General features: G+C 41.7%; 1 protein-coding gene and 1 non-coding gene across 5 annotated transcripts in view; both read right to left on the bottom strand.

Annotated features, from left to right (window-relative positions):
• Window positions 1-15,536, bottom strand: part of LRRK1 (leucine rich repeat kinase 1) — a 148,997-nt gene that overhangs the window by 90,849 nt on the left and 42,612 nt on the right. For all 4 annotated transcript variants that reach the window (XR_006218453.1, XM_042988215.1, XM_042988214.1 and 1 more), the window contains exons 3-5: window positions 11,416-11,579; window positions 2,931-3,102; window positions 86-265 (exon numbers count right to left, since the gene is read on the bottom strand). Coding sequence is in view for 3 of the 4 variants with exons in the window: in XM_042988215.1 (XP_042844149.1) it covers window positions 86-265; window positions 2,931-3,102; window positions 11,416-11,579 (516 nt within the window). In the remaining variant the exon portion in view is untranslated. The remainder of the gene's footprint in view (window positions 1-85; window positions 266-2,930; window positions 3,103-11,415; window positions 11,580-15,536) is intronic.
• LOC122239980 lies at window positions 10,595-10,758 on the bottom strand. Its single transcript, XR_006219365.1, has one exon. It is a non-coding gene; the product is annotated as a U1 spliceosomal RNA (small nuclear RNA).

Below are 15,536 nucleotides of genomic sequence, written 5' to 3'. Positions count from 1 at the left end.
AAGAGCTATAAGTGAGGGTGAAGCCACCATCCCACATCTGGAAACTTTGAGGCTTCCCATGGGCAGGATTGGCTGGGGGACCCACCTGACTTGATGGCTGCATAGAGGGGCAAGCGCACAATGACAGGAAACTCGTTCTTCCTGACAGCGTAGCTTTCCGGGTCGGCCCCGTGTGTCAGGACCAGGAGCTTCACCACCCCCAGATGCCCTCTTTGGCAAGCCAAGGCCAGCATCCAGTTCAGCAGCCTCTGGGGGCTGCAGGCACCTGGGAGGAGATGACAGGACAAAGGGAAAGCGTCACTGAAGGGTTCTGGTTTTTCCCACTCCCATGTCCCCTTGGACCATTGATAGAGCTGGCCTGTCTCTAGCTGAAAGTGCCTTCTGTCAGGTTGATGCTGCTTTCTGGAACAGTCCCTCTGAATTGCATGGGACACTTTCCCACATCATTATAAACCCACTTGCTCATCACATAATGCCAAAGGAGAAAAAGCAGCATTTGAAACAGCATATATAGTGTAATTATAACTGAATAAAAAAAAAATGTATGTGTGAAGTAAGACTAAAAGGTACCATCCCAGTGTTGCAGCTTTGACTCTGGGTAGTGGGATTATGACCATTATTCCCCTCATCCTTCTCCCCATCCCCATCCCCATCAATAGCATTACATACAGGGACACGGGCTTTGGAGACAGGCAGCTTAGGGTTAAAACATTTCAGCGGTGTAATCTTAAAACAAATTTCTTTGCCTCTCCATGATTCAGTTTACCCATTGCTAAAATGGGAATAATAACACTCACCCTCCCAAGTTTAACGTGAGGGTTGCATGACATAATGTATGTCAAGTGCCTGGCTCAAAACATTCTAACTCATTATATGTCATCATGTTTTTAGAGTACTAACACTTTACTGCATTTCGAAAATATCTGTAAGACACATATACTACTTTCATAAATGAAAAGAAAAAAGCTGTGATGAAAGAAATAGATCTAACTATCCAGCCTAGAATTTTGAGAATTACTCCCTGCAAGAACCACCTACTTAATTCCCGAATGAAGTAACATTTAGTCCACTGAATGAACAGAGACAGTGTGGGCTAAAGTGTTACAATATCTTCAAGTTCAAAGGAATGCAATGCCTTTTAGATGTAGCTGCCATGGAAAAATGATCTCATCTTCCACATTGACACTTGCCAAGTGCACTATAACATTGTCTCATTTCCAGAGGCTGAAAGTCCTTAGGAACCAAAGTGGTCCCAAGCATGGAGATGGGGACCCTCCCCTCCATGGTAAGAAATTGACCAGGACATAGGGGTGAGGAGGGGGTGGAAGAAATGAAGATTCAGCACAAAGGGCATCCGGTGCAGTGCCTGGGCTACAGCAGATGGTAAATAAATGTCCCGTCTTCTCCCTCTGGTAACTAGAATTAACAACTCAAAGGAGGTGGTATTTGAACACATATTGACAAGGGATCCCTAACTCATTTACCGCCAGGATATCTAGAGATGAGAAATCCAGTCATCATGCTGCTAACTGCTGTTGAGGATGGATGTACACCAGTCTTAGGAAGCTGTATCAGGCTATATTTCAAAGCTATGATTTTCGAATGAGGAACTCAAAGCTCAGAGAGGTCTGGGAACTTGCCAAATGTCCCACAGTAAATGGCAAAGTCAAGGAATAAGCCATGCAAAACCAAAAGGTTTAAACACATGAAACCAAAGGGTTCTTTCTGAACCATATGAAACCCCCACATGTATTTTCTGAAGTCCCAATCCAGTGATACTCAGAGAGAGCCCCATTTTGGTCTCCATCTGGCCTCTTCCTCCCTTGTGCTATCTCTGCTCAGCTACAGAGACCAGAAATTACATAATGATGTACCCACCCCCTGCGAGCCTCGAATCTCCTCTTCTCAAACCCTCCCTTGTTCTCTAGTTGTGTCTTGTGTGTCTTCTGGTCTTACATTACTCCTAACAATGGCTGCCCTCCCCTCCAGTTTGGGAATTCACAGGGACACACACACACTGTTCCGCCCATCTCTGCACTTCCTGCAGGTTCCAGAACAATGCTCTAGACTCCTTCAGTCCTCAGCAACTCTGTCCCTAGTTGAGTTGAAGATAGGATGCCCCAAGAGCAGCTGAAAACAATGCTCAGGTCCAGCCATGCTCAGGCCCCTTCTCTGCAAAAGTAGGCAACCTCAGCCCTTCCTTCTCTTGTCTCCCAACTAAACTCCTACTCACCCTGCAAAACCCAGCTCAGATGTCATCTCCTTATGAAGACCCTGTCCTGCGCCCAGACAAGACATTCCCTTCGCGTCTGTGTATTTACACAGACCACTGTGTAAATACTTCAACCTCAGCACAGTTACACTGCACGGAGTTACTCCGTTCTGTTTTGATTTCCTCGGCTTGACCAGGAGCTCTGAAAGATCCAGGACCACCTTTTGAAAGTCTCCATGTCTCTCAAGTTCCTCAGTTGTAACAAATGTATGACACTGATACAAAGTAAAAATAGTAGGGGAACTTTTTGCAGGGAGGTATATGGGAATTCCCTGTCCTTTCAAATCAGTATTTCTGAAAATCTAAAACTGCTTTAAAGAATATAACCTTTCAATTTTTTTAAAAAAGGGACGTAGATCCACATTCCTTATCAAATATGGCATGAGAACATTTACCTCCTGAGCTAAAGGGAGTGAGATGTGGGATGTGGTGTTGCCATTGGCAGGCAGCTTTGACTTTGGTTGTCAGTTTGATGCCCCAGATTTCTGGAGCTCCTGCTTAGTTAAAAGTGTGAAGAAACCAGCATTTGCAGGGGAAGCCCTCCCCCGCCTCCCCCTCCCCCCCCCCCCCCCCCCCCCCCCCCCGCCGAATGCCGATCTGATTCCTAAGAAGAGGGTGTCCTGAGAGGTAGCCAAGAAACTCACACCCTGGCATTTACCTGGCAAAGATTCAAGCAATTCCTGCACGACGTCAGTGTGCCCAAAATGCGCTGCCACCACAGCTGGGTTGTCATCGGTGGGCTCCGTGGGCAGCTCCACCCGTCTCTCGGTGAGAAGGTATCGGACGGTCTCCAGATCCCCATAGGCCGCTGAGATGCTCAGAAGCCGGCCCTGGTCAAAACAGAGCAGGAACAATAGGACTTTGGGGAGCTGGGTGCTGTTAGGAAGTACCAAGAGAATCAACTCGAAATGCCTCGCCAAGTCCGTGGGCAAGACTGGGCTGTGCTGTCTGGGATGGCACTATGGGTCGCATGTGGGTGTTGGGGACTTGCAATGAGGGCTCACGCAAAGTGAGAGGAGCCGGGAGCATAAAATCACACGCAATTTTCAAAGACTCAGTCCAAAACTGTCAACGACCTCGTCAATAATTTTTATATTGATCACGTGTTGAAATGATCTTTAATACATTTGGATTAAATAAAATATATGGTTAATATTTCATCTGTTTCTATTTCCTTTTTGAATATGACTGCTAGACAACTTGATATAAATGTGGCTCCCATTCTATTTCTTTGGGACAGCATAAGCTGCCATAAGCTTCACGAGGATGGGGACCATGTGAATATCCCCATCTGAGGCAGGATACTAATACATGGACAAGGACGTGGAGGTTCAGAGGGGTTTTGTAGCTTGCCTGTGATCACACAGCTAGAAAATGGCTTTCAAAGACTATAAAAATGGCCTTGGCTTTTCATGGGCTCACTGGGGCTGCCAAAAGAACGCTGGATTGGCATGTACAGGGTGTGACTGCATTACTGAAACGTGAAGTCCTCCTGGAACTTGACTATTCCCCATGGACTTGGGCATCAGCGGTGTTCAAGGAGGTGCACACAGAACCCACATTGGAACTGAGGCAGTCTGTGCCATCACTGACATTTACTGAGGACGTACTGTGTGTAAGAAGCTGGGATGAGCACTGAGGGTGCCAGAACCAATCCGCGGCATGAAAGAGCACATTTTGCTTGCTGAACAGGTTAGGAAACCTGTGCTTTCGGAGTCACTGTAGGGTGAGATGGACAGGGATGGGTCAACAGAATCCCAGGGATGGGGACAGATAAATTAAGCTCTTATCATGCACTGAACATCCTATTTACATGGTCACACTTCATCCTGATAACAGTCTTGTGAGGACTGTATCTGTTGTTGATCTTAAAAAAAGAAAAGAGCCTGGGGTGGCTGGGTGGCTCAGTCAGTTAAGTGTCTGACTCTGGATTTCGGCTCAGGTATTGATCTTGCAGTTTGTGGGATAGAGCCCCGCGTCAGGCTCTGTTCTCACAGCTTGGGATGCTCTCTCTTCCTGCTCCTCCTCCCCCTTACCTCTCAAAAATAAATAAATAAACTTAAAATTAAAAAGTAAAGAGCCATTTATTTTACCTGAAAAATGGGTTTATTTGGGAATAGCAGAGGAATTGCAATTCAGGACAAGCCAACTACAGTGAACCATAGCCAAGTCTGGAGAACAGAAGAGAGGGGCTTACTTTTACAAGGGAAAAAGGAAGAAGCTGGGAGGGTGTTTCACTGAGTTCCCATTGGCTGGGCTGTTGCTGGGCAAGGAGAAATTCTTCCTTCCTCCAGCTGCGGTGTGGTAAGTAAGCCTCCTTGGAGAATGCAGGGTTTGCTTCTGAAGGTGAGTGATAGTGCGTGAGAACTCCCCTTCAGGGCTTCCAGACTCCAGTTTAAGTGAGGTTTCTTTTATTTATTTTCACACTGTATTTCCATCCTGTGGGTGAGGAAATGAAGGCTTGCCCACAGCGAGGGAATTTACAGTCTGCAGAACTATCCAGGATTTGAACTGGAGTCTGTCTAGCCCCAAACCTATGTTCTCCCCATTCTACCCAAGACTTCCCAGGAACTGTGGGACCTGGAGGGAGGCCTGGGCTCTGAAGGAGAGTGAATGAGCTGGTAATGTGACATACTCATTCAATATGACCGAAAAAGCAAAACCCACTGGCCTGCCAATCTGCCCGGGGTGGGGCCCGGGAGGCCTGCCATTCCAGGAAAGCACTTGCATTAGGGAGAAAAACCACAGGGATTGATTAAATGATTCACTGCACACAACCAACAGCTGTCTAGACGCTAGTGGGTTGGAGGCTTAAAAGCCCCATCCTCATGAAGTGGTAATTTCCTAGGAGTCAGCCTGAAGCTAAGAGGAACCAGAAGGCAGGAAAGGTCAGGGCTGGCACTCTGGCTGGAGACAGCGCAGAGGCTCTATAGCGTGTATTTATTTTAATTCAAATAGCACAGAAAAGTATAAAATAAACAAGGAGGCCTCCCTCCATACCTCTACTTCCCAATGACCTTTTTGCAAAGGAAAGTGCTTTTACACAGCCTTCCAGAACATGTTCATCCATATCAACACATGGGTAATCCCACATGAAACCAAACTCTTTTACTTTAGTCATTGTAACTTTAAAAAAAAAATATTTTTTAATGTTTATTTATTTTTGAGACAAAAAGAGAGAGCACGAGCAGGGAAGGGGCAGACAGAGGGAGGCATACAATCCAAAGCAGGCTCCAGGCTCTGAGCTGTCAGCACAGAGCCTGACACGGGGCTTGAACTTATGAACCTTGAGATCATGACCTGAGCTGAAGTCGAATGCTTAACCGACTGAGCCACCCAGGCATCTGCAGTCATTATAACTTTTATTGGCATATAACACACCTACAGAAAAGGACACAAATTGTGTGTTCAGTTTCATGAACTGTTACAAATGAGCACATTCATGTAATGGACATCCAGACCTCGGAACCTAAGATTATCTGTGCTCCAAAGTCCCCCTTCTAGTCACTGTCCTACCTGGAATAACCACTATCCTGACTTTTAACACCACAGATTCATTCTTGGCCAGTTTTTAAATGTTATAAAAGTGGAATTAGACTTCACTTATTTTTTTTTTTTTCTGTTTGCTTTGAAGTAGACACTCATTGGAAGTTGCAAAGACAGTCTTGAGGAGCATCCATGTTTCCTTAACTCAGTTTCCCCCAATGGTGACACCTTACACAACTGTACTTCAAGATCAAACCCAGTAATTTGATGTTAGTACAATGTGGGTATATCATTCTGCACTTGTGCAAACACCACTGTGATCAAGATACAGAACTACTCCGGGGTGCCTGAGTAGCTCAGCCGGTTAAGCATCCGACTTAGGCTTGGGTCATGATCTCATGGTTTGTGGGTTCGAGCCCTGCATCGAGATCTGTGCTGACAGCTTGGAGCCCGGAGCCTGCTTCAGATTCTGTGTCTCCCTCTCTCTTTGCCCCTCCCCCCCACTCTCTCTCAAAAATAAACACTAAAAAACTTAAAAAAAAAAAAAGATACAGAACTACTCCATTGTGAGACCAGTCTCTCCAGCCTCCCCTCCCCCACTTTACTGTCACACTCACCTTACTGCCCTCCACCATCACTAACCCCAGCAGCCACAAATGTCTCTTCCATCTCTATAATTTTGCCATTTTGAGAATGTTTATATACGAATGGAATCATACAGAATGTGACCTTTTGAGATTGTTTTTTTTTTTAATATCCTGCTCAGCATAATGCCCTTGAGATCCACCTGAATGGCTGCATATTTCAAAGAGTTTCTTTGTGTTACTTAGTATATTTATATTTTAATATATTTATACTATATATTACATTTTATATATGTGTAGTATACTTTTATATTATATTCCACTGTATGTATAACCACTCATCTGCTAAGAGTTTTATGTAGTATCTAGTTCCTATTACAAGTAGAACTGCTAAGAACAAATCATGCACAGATTTCTGCGCGCACATAAGTTTTCATTTCCCTAGGTTAAACGCTCAGGAGTGCACTTGCTGGGTCATAATGTAAGTCTGTTTTTGTTTTTTTTGTTTTTTTGTTTTTTTTTAATTTTTTTTTTTTAACGTTTATTTATTTTCGAGACAGGGAGAGACAGAGCATGAACAGGGGAGGGTCAGAGAGAGGGAGACACAGAATATGAAGCAGGCTCCAGGCTCTGAGCTGTCAGCACAGAGCCCAACGCGGGGCTAGAACTCACGGACTGCAAGATCATGACCTGAGCCGAAGTCGGCCGCCTAACTGACTGAGCCACCCAGGCGCCCCTATGTGTTTTTGTTTTTAAAGAAACTGCCAAACTATTTTCCGGAATGGAAATATTCTCACCATAATGAATGAGAGATAGTTTCTCTACATCCTCATCAGAATTTGGCATTCTATTTTTTTTAATTTTGGCCATTCTAATCAATATGTAGTTATATTTCATTGTGTCTTAATTTGCATTTCCCTAATGGTTAATGATGTTGAACATCTTCTCATGGATTTATTGGCCATTTGTATATACTCTTCAACAAGATGTTTCTTCATCTATTTCCTACATTACTTAACTGGATTGTTTGCCTTTTATGTTGAATGTTGGGAGATTTTTTATGTATGAATCAGAGATGAGTCCTTTGTCAGATATGTGATTTGCAAGTATTTTCTCCAAGCCTGTAGCTTATCTTTTCTCTCTCTTAACAGGGTCTTTCTCAAAGCAAAAGTTGTTAATTTGTCAATTTTTTCTTTTATGGATAATTTCTTTTTTGGATTTTCTATGTAGACTGTCATGTCACCTGCAAAAAGAGATTGTTTTATTTTTCTTTCAGATGTGTATGCCTTTTATTTCATTTTCTTGTCTTAACTGCATTGGCCAGAACTCCCAGTAATATATTGAATATAATTTTATATAATTATTCTCAAATAAAACTATCTATTGAGAATAGATATCCTTGTCTTATTCCCAATTTAGGGGTAAATCAGTCTTTCACCATCAGGTATGAAGTTTGTTGTAGGTTTCTGTAGATATTCATCAGGCTGAGGAAGCTCCCCTCCATTCTTAATTTTCTAAGAGTTTTTATCATGAGGGTATTAAATTTAGTCAAATGTTTTTTCTGCATCAAGTGATATGATAATGTGATTTTTTCTTCTTCACTTTAAGCCTTAATCCATTCAAACTGATATAACAAAATACCACAGACTGAGTGGCAGAAAAATAACAAAAATTTATTTCTTACAGTTTTGGAGGCTGGATGTTTGAGATTATGGTGCCAATGTGGTCAGATGAGGGCCTTCCTCCTAGTGACTGATCTCTTCTGTCTTACATGGCAGAATAGGGCTAGGGAGGTCTGTGGGATCTATTTAATAAGAGCACTAACCCCATTCATAAGAGCTCCAGCGTTATGACCTAATCACCTTCCAGAAGCCTCAACTCCAAACACCATCACTTTATTCAACATAGGCATTTTGGGGGGACACATTCAGTCTGTAGCAGTCTATTAATATGGAGGATTATATTGGCTGATTATTGAGTACTTTACTGAACTAGTCTTGTATCTCTAGAATAAATCCCACTTGATCATGGTGTTTAACTCTTTTCATATATTGTTGAAATCTATTTGTAATATGTTAAGAATTTTTGCATCTATATTCATGATGGCTCAGTCTGTACTTTTCTGTTTTGTACTGTCTTTGTCTGGTTTGGGTATCAGGTATATTGGACTCATAGAAGTGTTGAAAAGTATTCGTAGAGTTGGTGTTAATTCTTTTTTGAACATTTGGTAGAATTCTCCCATGAAGGTATCTGGGTCTATAGATTTCTTTTTTTTTTTTTTTTTAATTTTTTAAAATGTTTGTTTCTGAGAGACAGAGAGAGAGCATGAGCAGGGGAGGGGCAGAGAGAGACACACACACAGAATCTGAAGCAGGCTCCAGGCTCTGAGCTGTCATGTCAGCACAGAGCTCAATGTGGGGCTTGAACCCATGAACCATGAGATCATGACCTGAGCCGAAGTCTGTTGCTTACCTGACTGAGCCACCCAGGCCCCCTTATAGATTTCTTTTTAGGAGGTTTTAACTTGTGAATTGTATTTCCTTAATAGTTAAAGGGCTATTAAAATCATGTACGTATTTTATAGTGGTGAGTTATAGTTTGTACTTTTCCAGGATTGGTCCATTTCATCTAAGTTGTCAAATTTATGTGTATAAAGTTGTTCCTTTACAATCCTTTTGATATTTGTAGGGTATGTAGTGCTATTCCTTGTTTCCTTCCTGATATTAGATATTTTTCTCTTGTCTCTATGTTAGTTTTCCTAGAGGTTTGTCAATTTTGTTGATCTTTTCAAAAAATTACCTTTTTTTCACTGACTTTTTCTATTGTTTTTCTGTTTAAATTTCATCATTTTTCTACTCTTAATTTTAGTATTTCCTTTCTCCCACTTGATTTGGATTTATTTTGCTCTTCTTATAGCTCCTTTAGGTGGAAGTTTTGGATCATTAATTTGAGACTTCTCCTCTTTGTTAATGTAAGTAGTTAGTGCTATAAATTTCCCTCTCTGCACTGCCTTAGCTGCATCCCACAAATTTTGACATGTTGTATTTTCATTTTTGTTCAGTTAAAAGTATTTTTTAAATTGCCCTTGAGACCTTGTCTCTGATCCACGGGTAATTTAAAAGTTTGTGGTTAGTTTCCAGGTGCTTGGAGATTTTCCTATTATCTTTTTGCTATTAATTTCCAGTTTGATTCCACTGAAGTTAGAGAACATATTCTGTCTGATTTTAATTCTTTTAAATGTGATGAGGTTTATCTTATGGCCTAGGATGTGCAGTCTATCTAGAGATATGCTCTGTGGACACTTGAAAAGAATGTGCATTCTGCTCTTGTTGTGTGGAATGTTTTATAAATGTCAGTTTGATTCTGTGGGCTGATGGTGTGAAGTTCTGTATCCTTACTGATTTTCTGCCTAGTTGTTCTATCATTTGTTGAGAGTTGTGTCAAATTATAAGTCTCCAATTATTATTGTGGATTTATCTCGTTCTCCTTTCAGTTATGTCAGTTTTTGTTTCACATATATTACAGCTCTGTTGTTTGGTGCATGCACATTTAGGATTGCTATGTCTTCTTGATGGACTGACTCCTTCAACATTATGAAATATTCCTCCCTGTCCATGGCAACTTCCTTTAGTCTGAGGTCTATTTTATCTGATACTTAGCCACTCCTTTCTTTTGATTAATATTTGCATGGTATAACTTTTTCTATCCATTTACTTTCAACCCACATATATCCTCTTTGAAGTGAGTTTCCCATAGGCAGAATATAGCTGCTCATGGTTATTTATTTATTTTTTTAATTATTATTATTTTTTTAACGTTTATTTATTTTTGAGACAGAGACAGAGCATGAACGGGGGAGGGTCAGAGAGAGGGAGACACAGAATCCCAAACAGGCTCCAGGCTCTGAGCTGTCAGCACAGAGCCCGACATGGGGCTTGAACTCACTGACCTGAGCTGAAGTTGGCAACTTAACCGACTGAGCCACCCAGGCGCCCCTTTTATTTATTTATTTTGATCTACTCTGCAGTCTCTTCAAGTTTATGTTTTTGGAAAATTTATGTTAATATAGTTACTTACATATTAAAGCTAAGGTCTGCCATGCATTTCTTTGTTTTGTTTTGTTTACTCTTTCATTTTTCTGATTATTTTCCTGTCTTCCTGTGAGCTTCTTAAACATTTTTCAAATCCCATTTTGATTGGTCAATAGTGTTTTTGAGTATACCTCTTTGTATGGTTTTGTTTTGTTTCTTTTCAGGGGAAAGTGTGAACGCAGTCCCCCACTACCACAAATTACGTAGTCCAGTTTCCCACATTTAGGGAAATCGCAGGGGTCAGCACATCTGGAGTGCAATGGATGAGCCTCACCCTGGGAAAACCATCTTCGTGATCATGGTATCTCCAGTGCCAGGTAAGTGTACCTCTTTGTATAGTTTTTAAAGTGGTTGCTCTGGGTGTTACACACAGCTTAACCAAGTCTACCGGTTTCAACATTTCACCAGTTAAAGTGAAGTGTAAACACCTTTCTTGCTTTAAAGCACACACGAATTTATAATCATATGGAAAATGCTTGATATAATATTAGGTGAGAAAAAGCAGCATGCAAAACTATATATACAAAATGACTTTATCTCTGTTAGAAACAACAATGTACGCACAGATCAGCAAATGGAGAGAAAAATATAATGAAATTGTTAAGTGGGACTGTTTGGCTGCATTAGGAATATGGTTACTTTCTTATTCTTTTCCTCTCTACTTTTACATTTTTCTAAATTTTCTTGTTAGCTTGCGCTATTTCATAACGGAAAAGAAATGTAGAGGAATACAGTACATTAAACCTTCAGACTGGCCTTTTGTTGTTCACATTTCAGTTACTGGTAAGGTGAAAGGGTGTGCATAGATAGTGGCAGGCTGAGAACTGGCTTGACAAGACTGGCAGCCATTAAGTTTACATGTGAAATGAGGTAAAAAAAAAATCCCCACTATGATTAGAGGATAACAAGGAAATAATCTGAATGATAACCTTCATCCAAGCCAGATCCCCAGTCTGGTTGAAGGAGCCGGCGTTGACCCTACCTTCTCCAGCTGGGATGTGCTGTCATCACAAGCCTCCCGGAGCAAGTGCCGGGCCCTGCTGGGGTCTCCTTGCTTGTATGCAGCGTGAATGCCCTCCGTCCCCGGGCACCGCGCTGTGGGGTCACTGCCTGGTGTGGACGGTTTGCTGCCCATGTCCCCAGCACCTGAGTGGACGGAAGCACACACACAATGTCACCATCACTTGCCAGTGCCGCTCATGGGAATCACGGGGAGGAGAGCAGGATGAGCTCTCCGTGAAATAAATCTGGGGCTTTAGGAAGAGAAAAGGGTTGCCCTGAAATAATGCCAGTGTCACCAAGGACAGCAGACCCTGGGATCTGCAGCCCTGTGGGAGGGACTTTCTGTCTGGGGCTGGTGCTGAGTCAGGCTGTCTGTGCAGCAACACTGTCCTGCCGTGGAGTGGATCCAGGGCACCTATGGCAGCTGCCTGGCTGGGAACTGCCAGGCTGATCTCACTGACAGCGGCAGAAAAGTAGGGGTTTGGTGGGAGAGCTGAAAGTCCAGCCAAATTGTTCCCCTTCTGTTTCCCTCACAGGGGTATAGTATCTAGTGGTGGAAGAAAGACAGGTCTAATATTCAGGATTTGGAAATTTATACTCACTCTGCCTAGAAAACCCCACTAAGTGTGTGGGATTTAGAATTAGCAGCCCTCATCCATACTTACCCCTGCACAAATATGCCACATTCTGATCTTGGTGATCCTCTGAAACTCTAGGCCTTGGGACGCCCTTGGGCCACTAGTGTGACTGGCCCAGGGTGTCCCTAAGATATCTCTTGACTCTGCCAGTCTATTTATCTGAAATGTGGCTCATCCATCAGACAATATCTTGCTGTCCTCTAATTGTGACACTGGCTGTGCTACTTGGGAAAAATGGCGAACTTTGCAGAAGGCATGTTGCAGCAATGATGGGGCATTCATTGAGCAGTCATGATTGGCTGAGCACCATACTGGGTGCTGAAGATGTATAAGTAAAGGAAGTCAGCTCCTACCCTCATTGAGCTCTCCCTTTAGAACAGGGGTTTTGTGGACCCCAAAGGTTGATGAACAGCCTTCTGAGGTTGCCTGAACATCCTAAATTGGACACAAAACTCTGTGTGTGTGTGTGTGTGTGTGTGTGTGTGTGTGTGTGTGTCTGTGTGCGTGTGCACACGCACATGCACGTGTGTGTGTGTACATTTTTCTGAGGAGAAAATTCAAGGCTTCTACCAGATTTCCAAATGCACAAGTGAATCAGAGTTAAAAGTTTTACCTCTATAAATATTACTGAAAATACCACAATGAATGAGGAGTTATGTTCTGAATGTGTTGAATGAAATAGGGGGAGAATCCTACCATGCTTGGCCAAGTTCACATAGTCAGTAAAAGGCAAACCTGAACTGAAGTTTGGACCCCTAGCTCTCAGGCTAGGGTGAACCTCCTCCATCTCTCTGCTACCTCTTTGAAGGAATGAATAAAAGAAGCTTCTTCTCATGTGAAAATAATGCGGGGCAAGGTTGGCTTCCAAACTCTCATATCACAGAAGTGAATCACATTATACCAGCTAACATTTGGACAACTAAAAAAATATATATTTATAATAACATACAATTATGCGCTTAGAAACAAATTTAACCAAAGATGGGGAGACCTCTATAAATGAAAAGACATTCCATGTTCATGGATTAGAAAAATCAATATTATTAGCAGGTCAATTCTTCTCAATTTTATCTACAGATTGAATAAAATCCCAGCCATAATTTTAATAGGTTTTGGGGGGTATAAATTAACAATCTGATCTTCAAATCTGTATGGAAATTCAAAGGATTTTAAATATCCAAAGTAATCTTGAAAAAGAACAGCCCTGGAAGATAGATACCATGTGATGTCAAGACTTACTATAAAGCTACAGTAATAAAGGCATTGTGGTACCAGTATAGACAAATAAACCCATGGAACGGCATAGAGAATTGAGAAATGTACCCATACTTGTACATTCAATTGATTTTTGCAAGAGTGCCAAAGCAATACAATGAGAAAAGCAGTCTTTTCAAAAAATGGTGCTGGAACGACTGGACACCCACAATGAATAAAAAGAAATTTGGACTCCTACTTCTCACCCCCGCCCCCCCCCACACATTAATTTGAGACAGACCATGGACCTAACATAAAGGTTAAAATTATGGAACTTCTAGAAAAACAGACATAAGAGAATATATTTATGTCTTGAGAGTAGGTAAAGATTTCTTAGATGGGACACAGAAGGCAATAACCATCATAGGAAAAATTACTAAATTAGACTTCACCAAATTTTAGAACTTCTGCTCATCAGAAGATTGAGCTACCATTTAAAAGTGAAAAGGCAACTGTATACTGGAAGAAAATATTTACCAAACGTAAATCAAGAAAAAAATAGAATGGTATCCAGAATACAAAAATGATTCCAAAACTCAGTAATAAAGGACAGCCCAATTAAAACTGGGCAAAGATTGGAACAGCAGAGGATATTAAAAATATTCAAAAGGCTCAATATCACTAATTATCAGACAGATGCTAATTAAAACCAGAAGCAGACACAGCTATACTCCCACCAGAATCACCAAAATTTAAGAAGACTTACAATAGTTGGTGAGATTATGGAGCAACCAGAACACTCATGCTTTATTGGCTGGAGTGTAAAATGGAAACAAGTCTGGTGGTTTCTTATAAAACTAAACATACAGCTACCCTATGATCCAGCAATTCTGTTTTCAGATATTTAGCCAAGAGAAATATGTCTAAAAAGCTTATCCAAGAATGTTCATAGCAGCTTCATTCATACTGTTTCCAAGCTGTAAATAGCACGTGTCCATCAACAGAAGGACGGATAAACAACTACGGTGGTTTAGTAACTACTCAGCAATAAAAAGGAATGAACTACTGATCCATGAAATAAGTGACAGGCAGTCTCAAAACATAATGCTGAGTGAAAGGCTGATCACAAAATGATTCCGTTTATACGCTGTTGTAATCGATGGGTGAAAAAAAATCAGAATGGTGGTTCCTGGGGGGCAGGGGCAAGCATGAAGTTTACCAGGGCGGGGGCATGAGAAAATTGCTGTTTGTTACTTGTCATAGCTTATCAAACAGTCTAATGAAGACTTGTGCATTTTGCTCTATATGGATTTTACCCACAAGCACTATAAACAATATTGGACTGTAGTTAATAACACAAGTGCTGAAGATTTTGAGGGTGATGTGTACAGATGCTTGCAACTTTCTTTGAAATGTACTGAAAATATTGGATTGATGGATGGACACAGGGATACAAATACGGATAGAATGTGAGAGAGCAACTTTAGAAAATGTTAATGGTAGAATTTAGGTAGTGGGTAATGGATGTACATGGTTCAATTCTTTCAACTTCACATTTACGTTTTTTTGTTTGCTTGTTTGTTTTTGTAACAAAATGTACAGAACTGAATCAAAATATCATACCCTAAATGCAGGGCCCACCATATGGCATACTGTGTAAGCGCCACCATCAGGGCAGAAAAATCCTGCTCTGTAGAAAGGCAAAGACAAGGGCTTACAGTAAAGGCGCTTGACACTGTTCAGGGTCTTTACAGCTGATTCTAAGCCATGACTTTCACTACTTCAAAGGGACCATTCTGAAAAATCCACGGAAGTGGATAAGCATCACACACCATCTGCATCATTCCCAAAACACCAATGCAAGATTGCTGTGTCTGAGTGGAGATTACTGGGGATCTTTGGTTGTGTATTTTTGTAAAGAGGAATCACAAAACGGCTCAGGGTATAGTGGTTGCACTTGTGAGTAAGACAGCTTTGCTCCCCAACACAAGCTAACTGTCCCATTAATTATTTACCATCAGAGACCCTGGGACATCAGAGAGCTGACTGGGAGGAGAAAAGCATGGGCAGGTTGCAAGAAGGAGGTAAAATCAACAGCAGCAACATCCATCGGGAGGGGCACTTAATTATGTCATTGCCCATCTTTCAAAATTAAACAAATATTTCCCTTATCTCTGTAGATTACAAGCGTGAGTGTGTGTGTGTGTGTGTGTGTGTGTGGTATGTGTGTGTACACAAGCAAATATAAAGTAACCTCTTCTGTTCACGT

Source organism: Panthera tigris, chromosome B3, assembly GCF_018350195.1.
Source record: "Panthera tigris isolate Pti1 chromosome B3, P.tigris_Pti1_mat1.1, whole genome shotgun sequence".
In the NCBI taxonomy this organism is placed as follows: Eukaryota; Metazoa; Chordata; class Mammalia; order Carnivora; family Felidae; genus Panthera; species Panthera tigris.
Note: the sequence above shows the minus strand (reverse complement) of the source record. Positions and strands in the feature narration are given on the sequence as shown.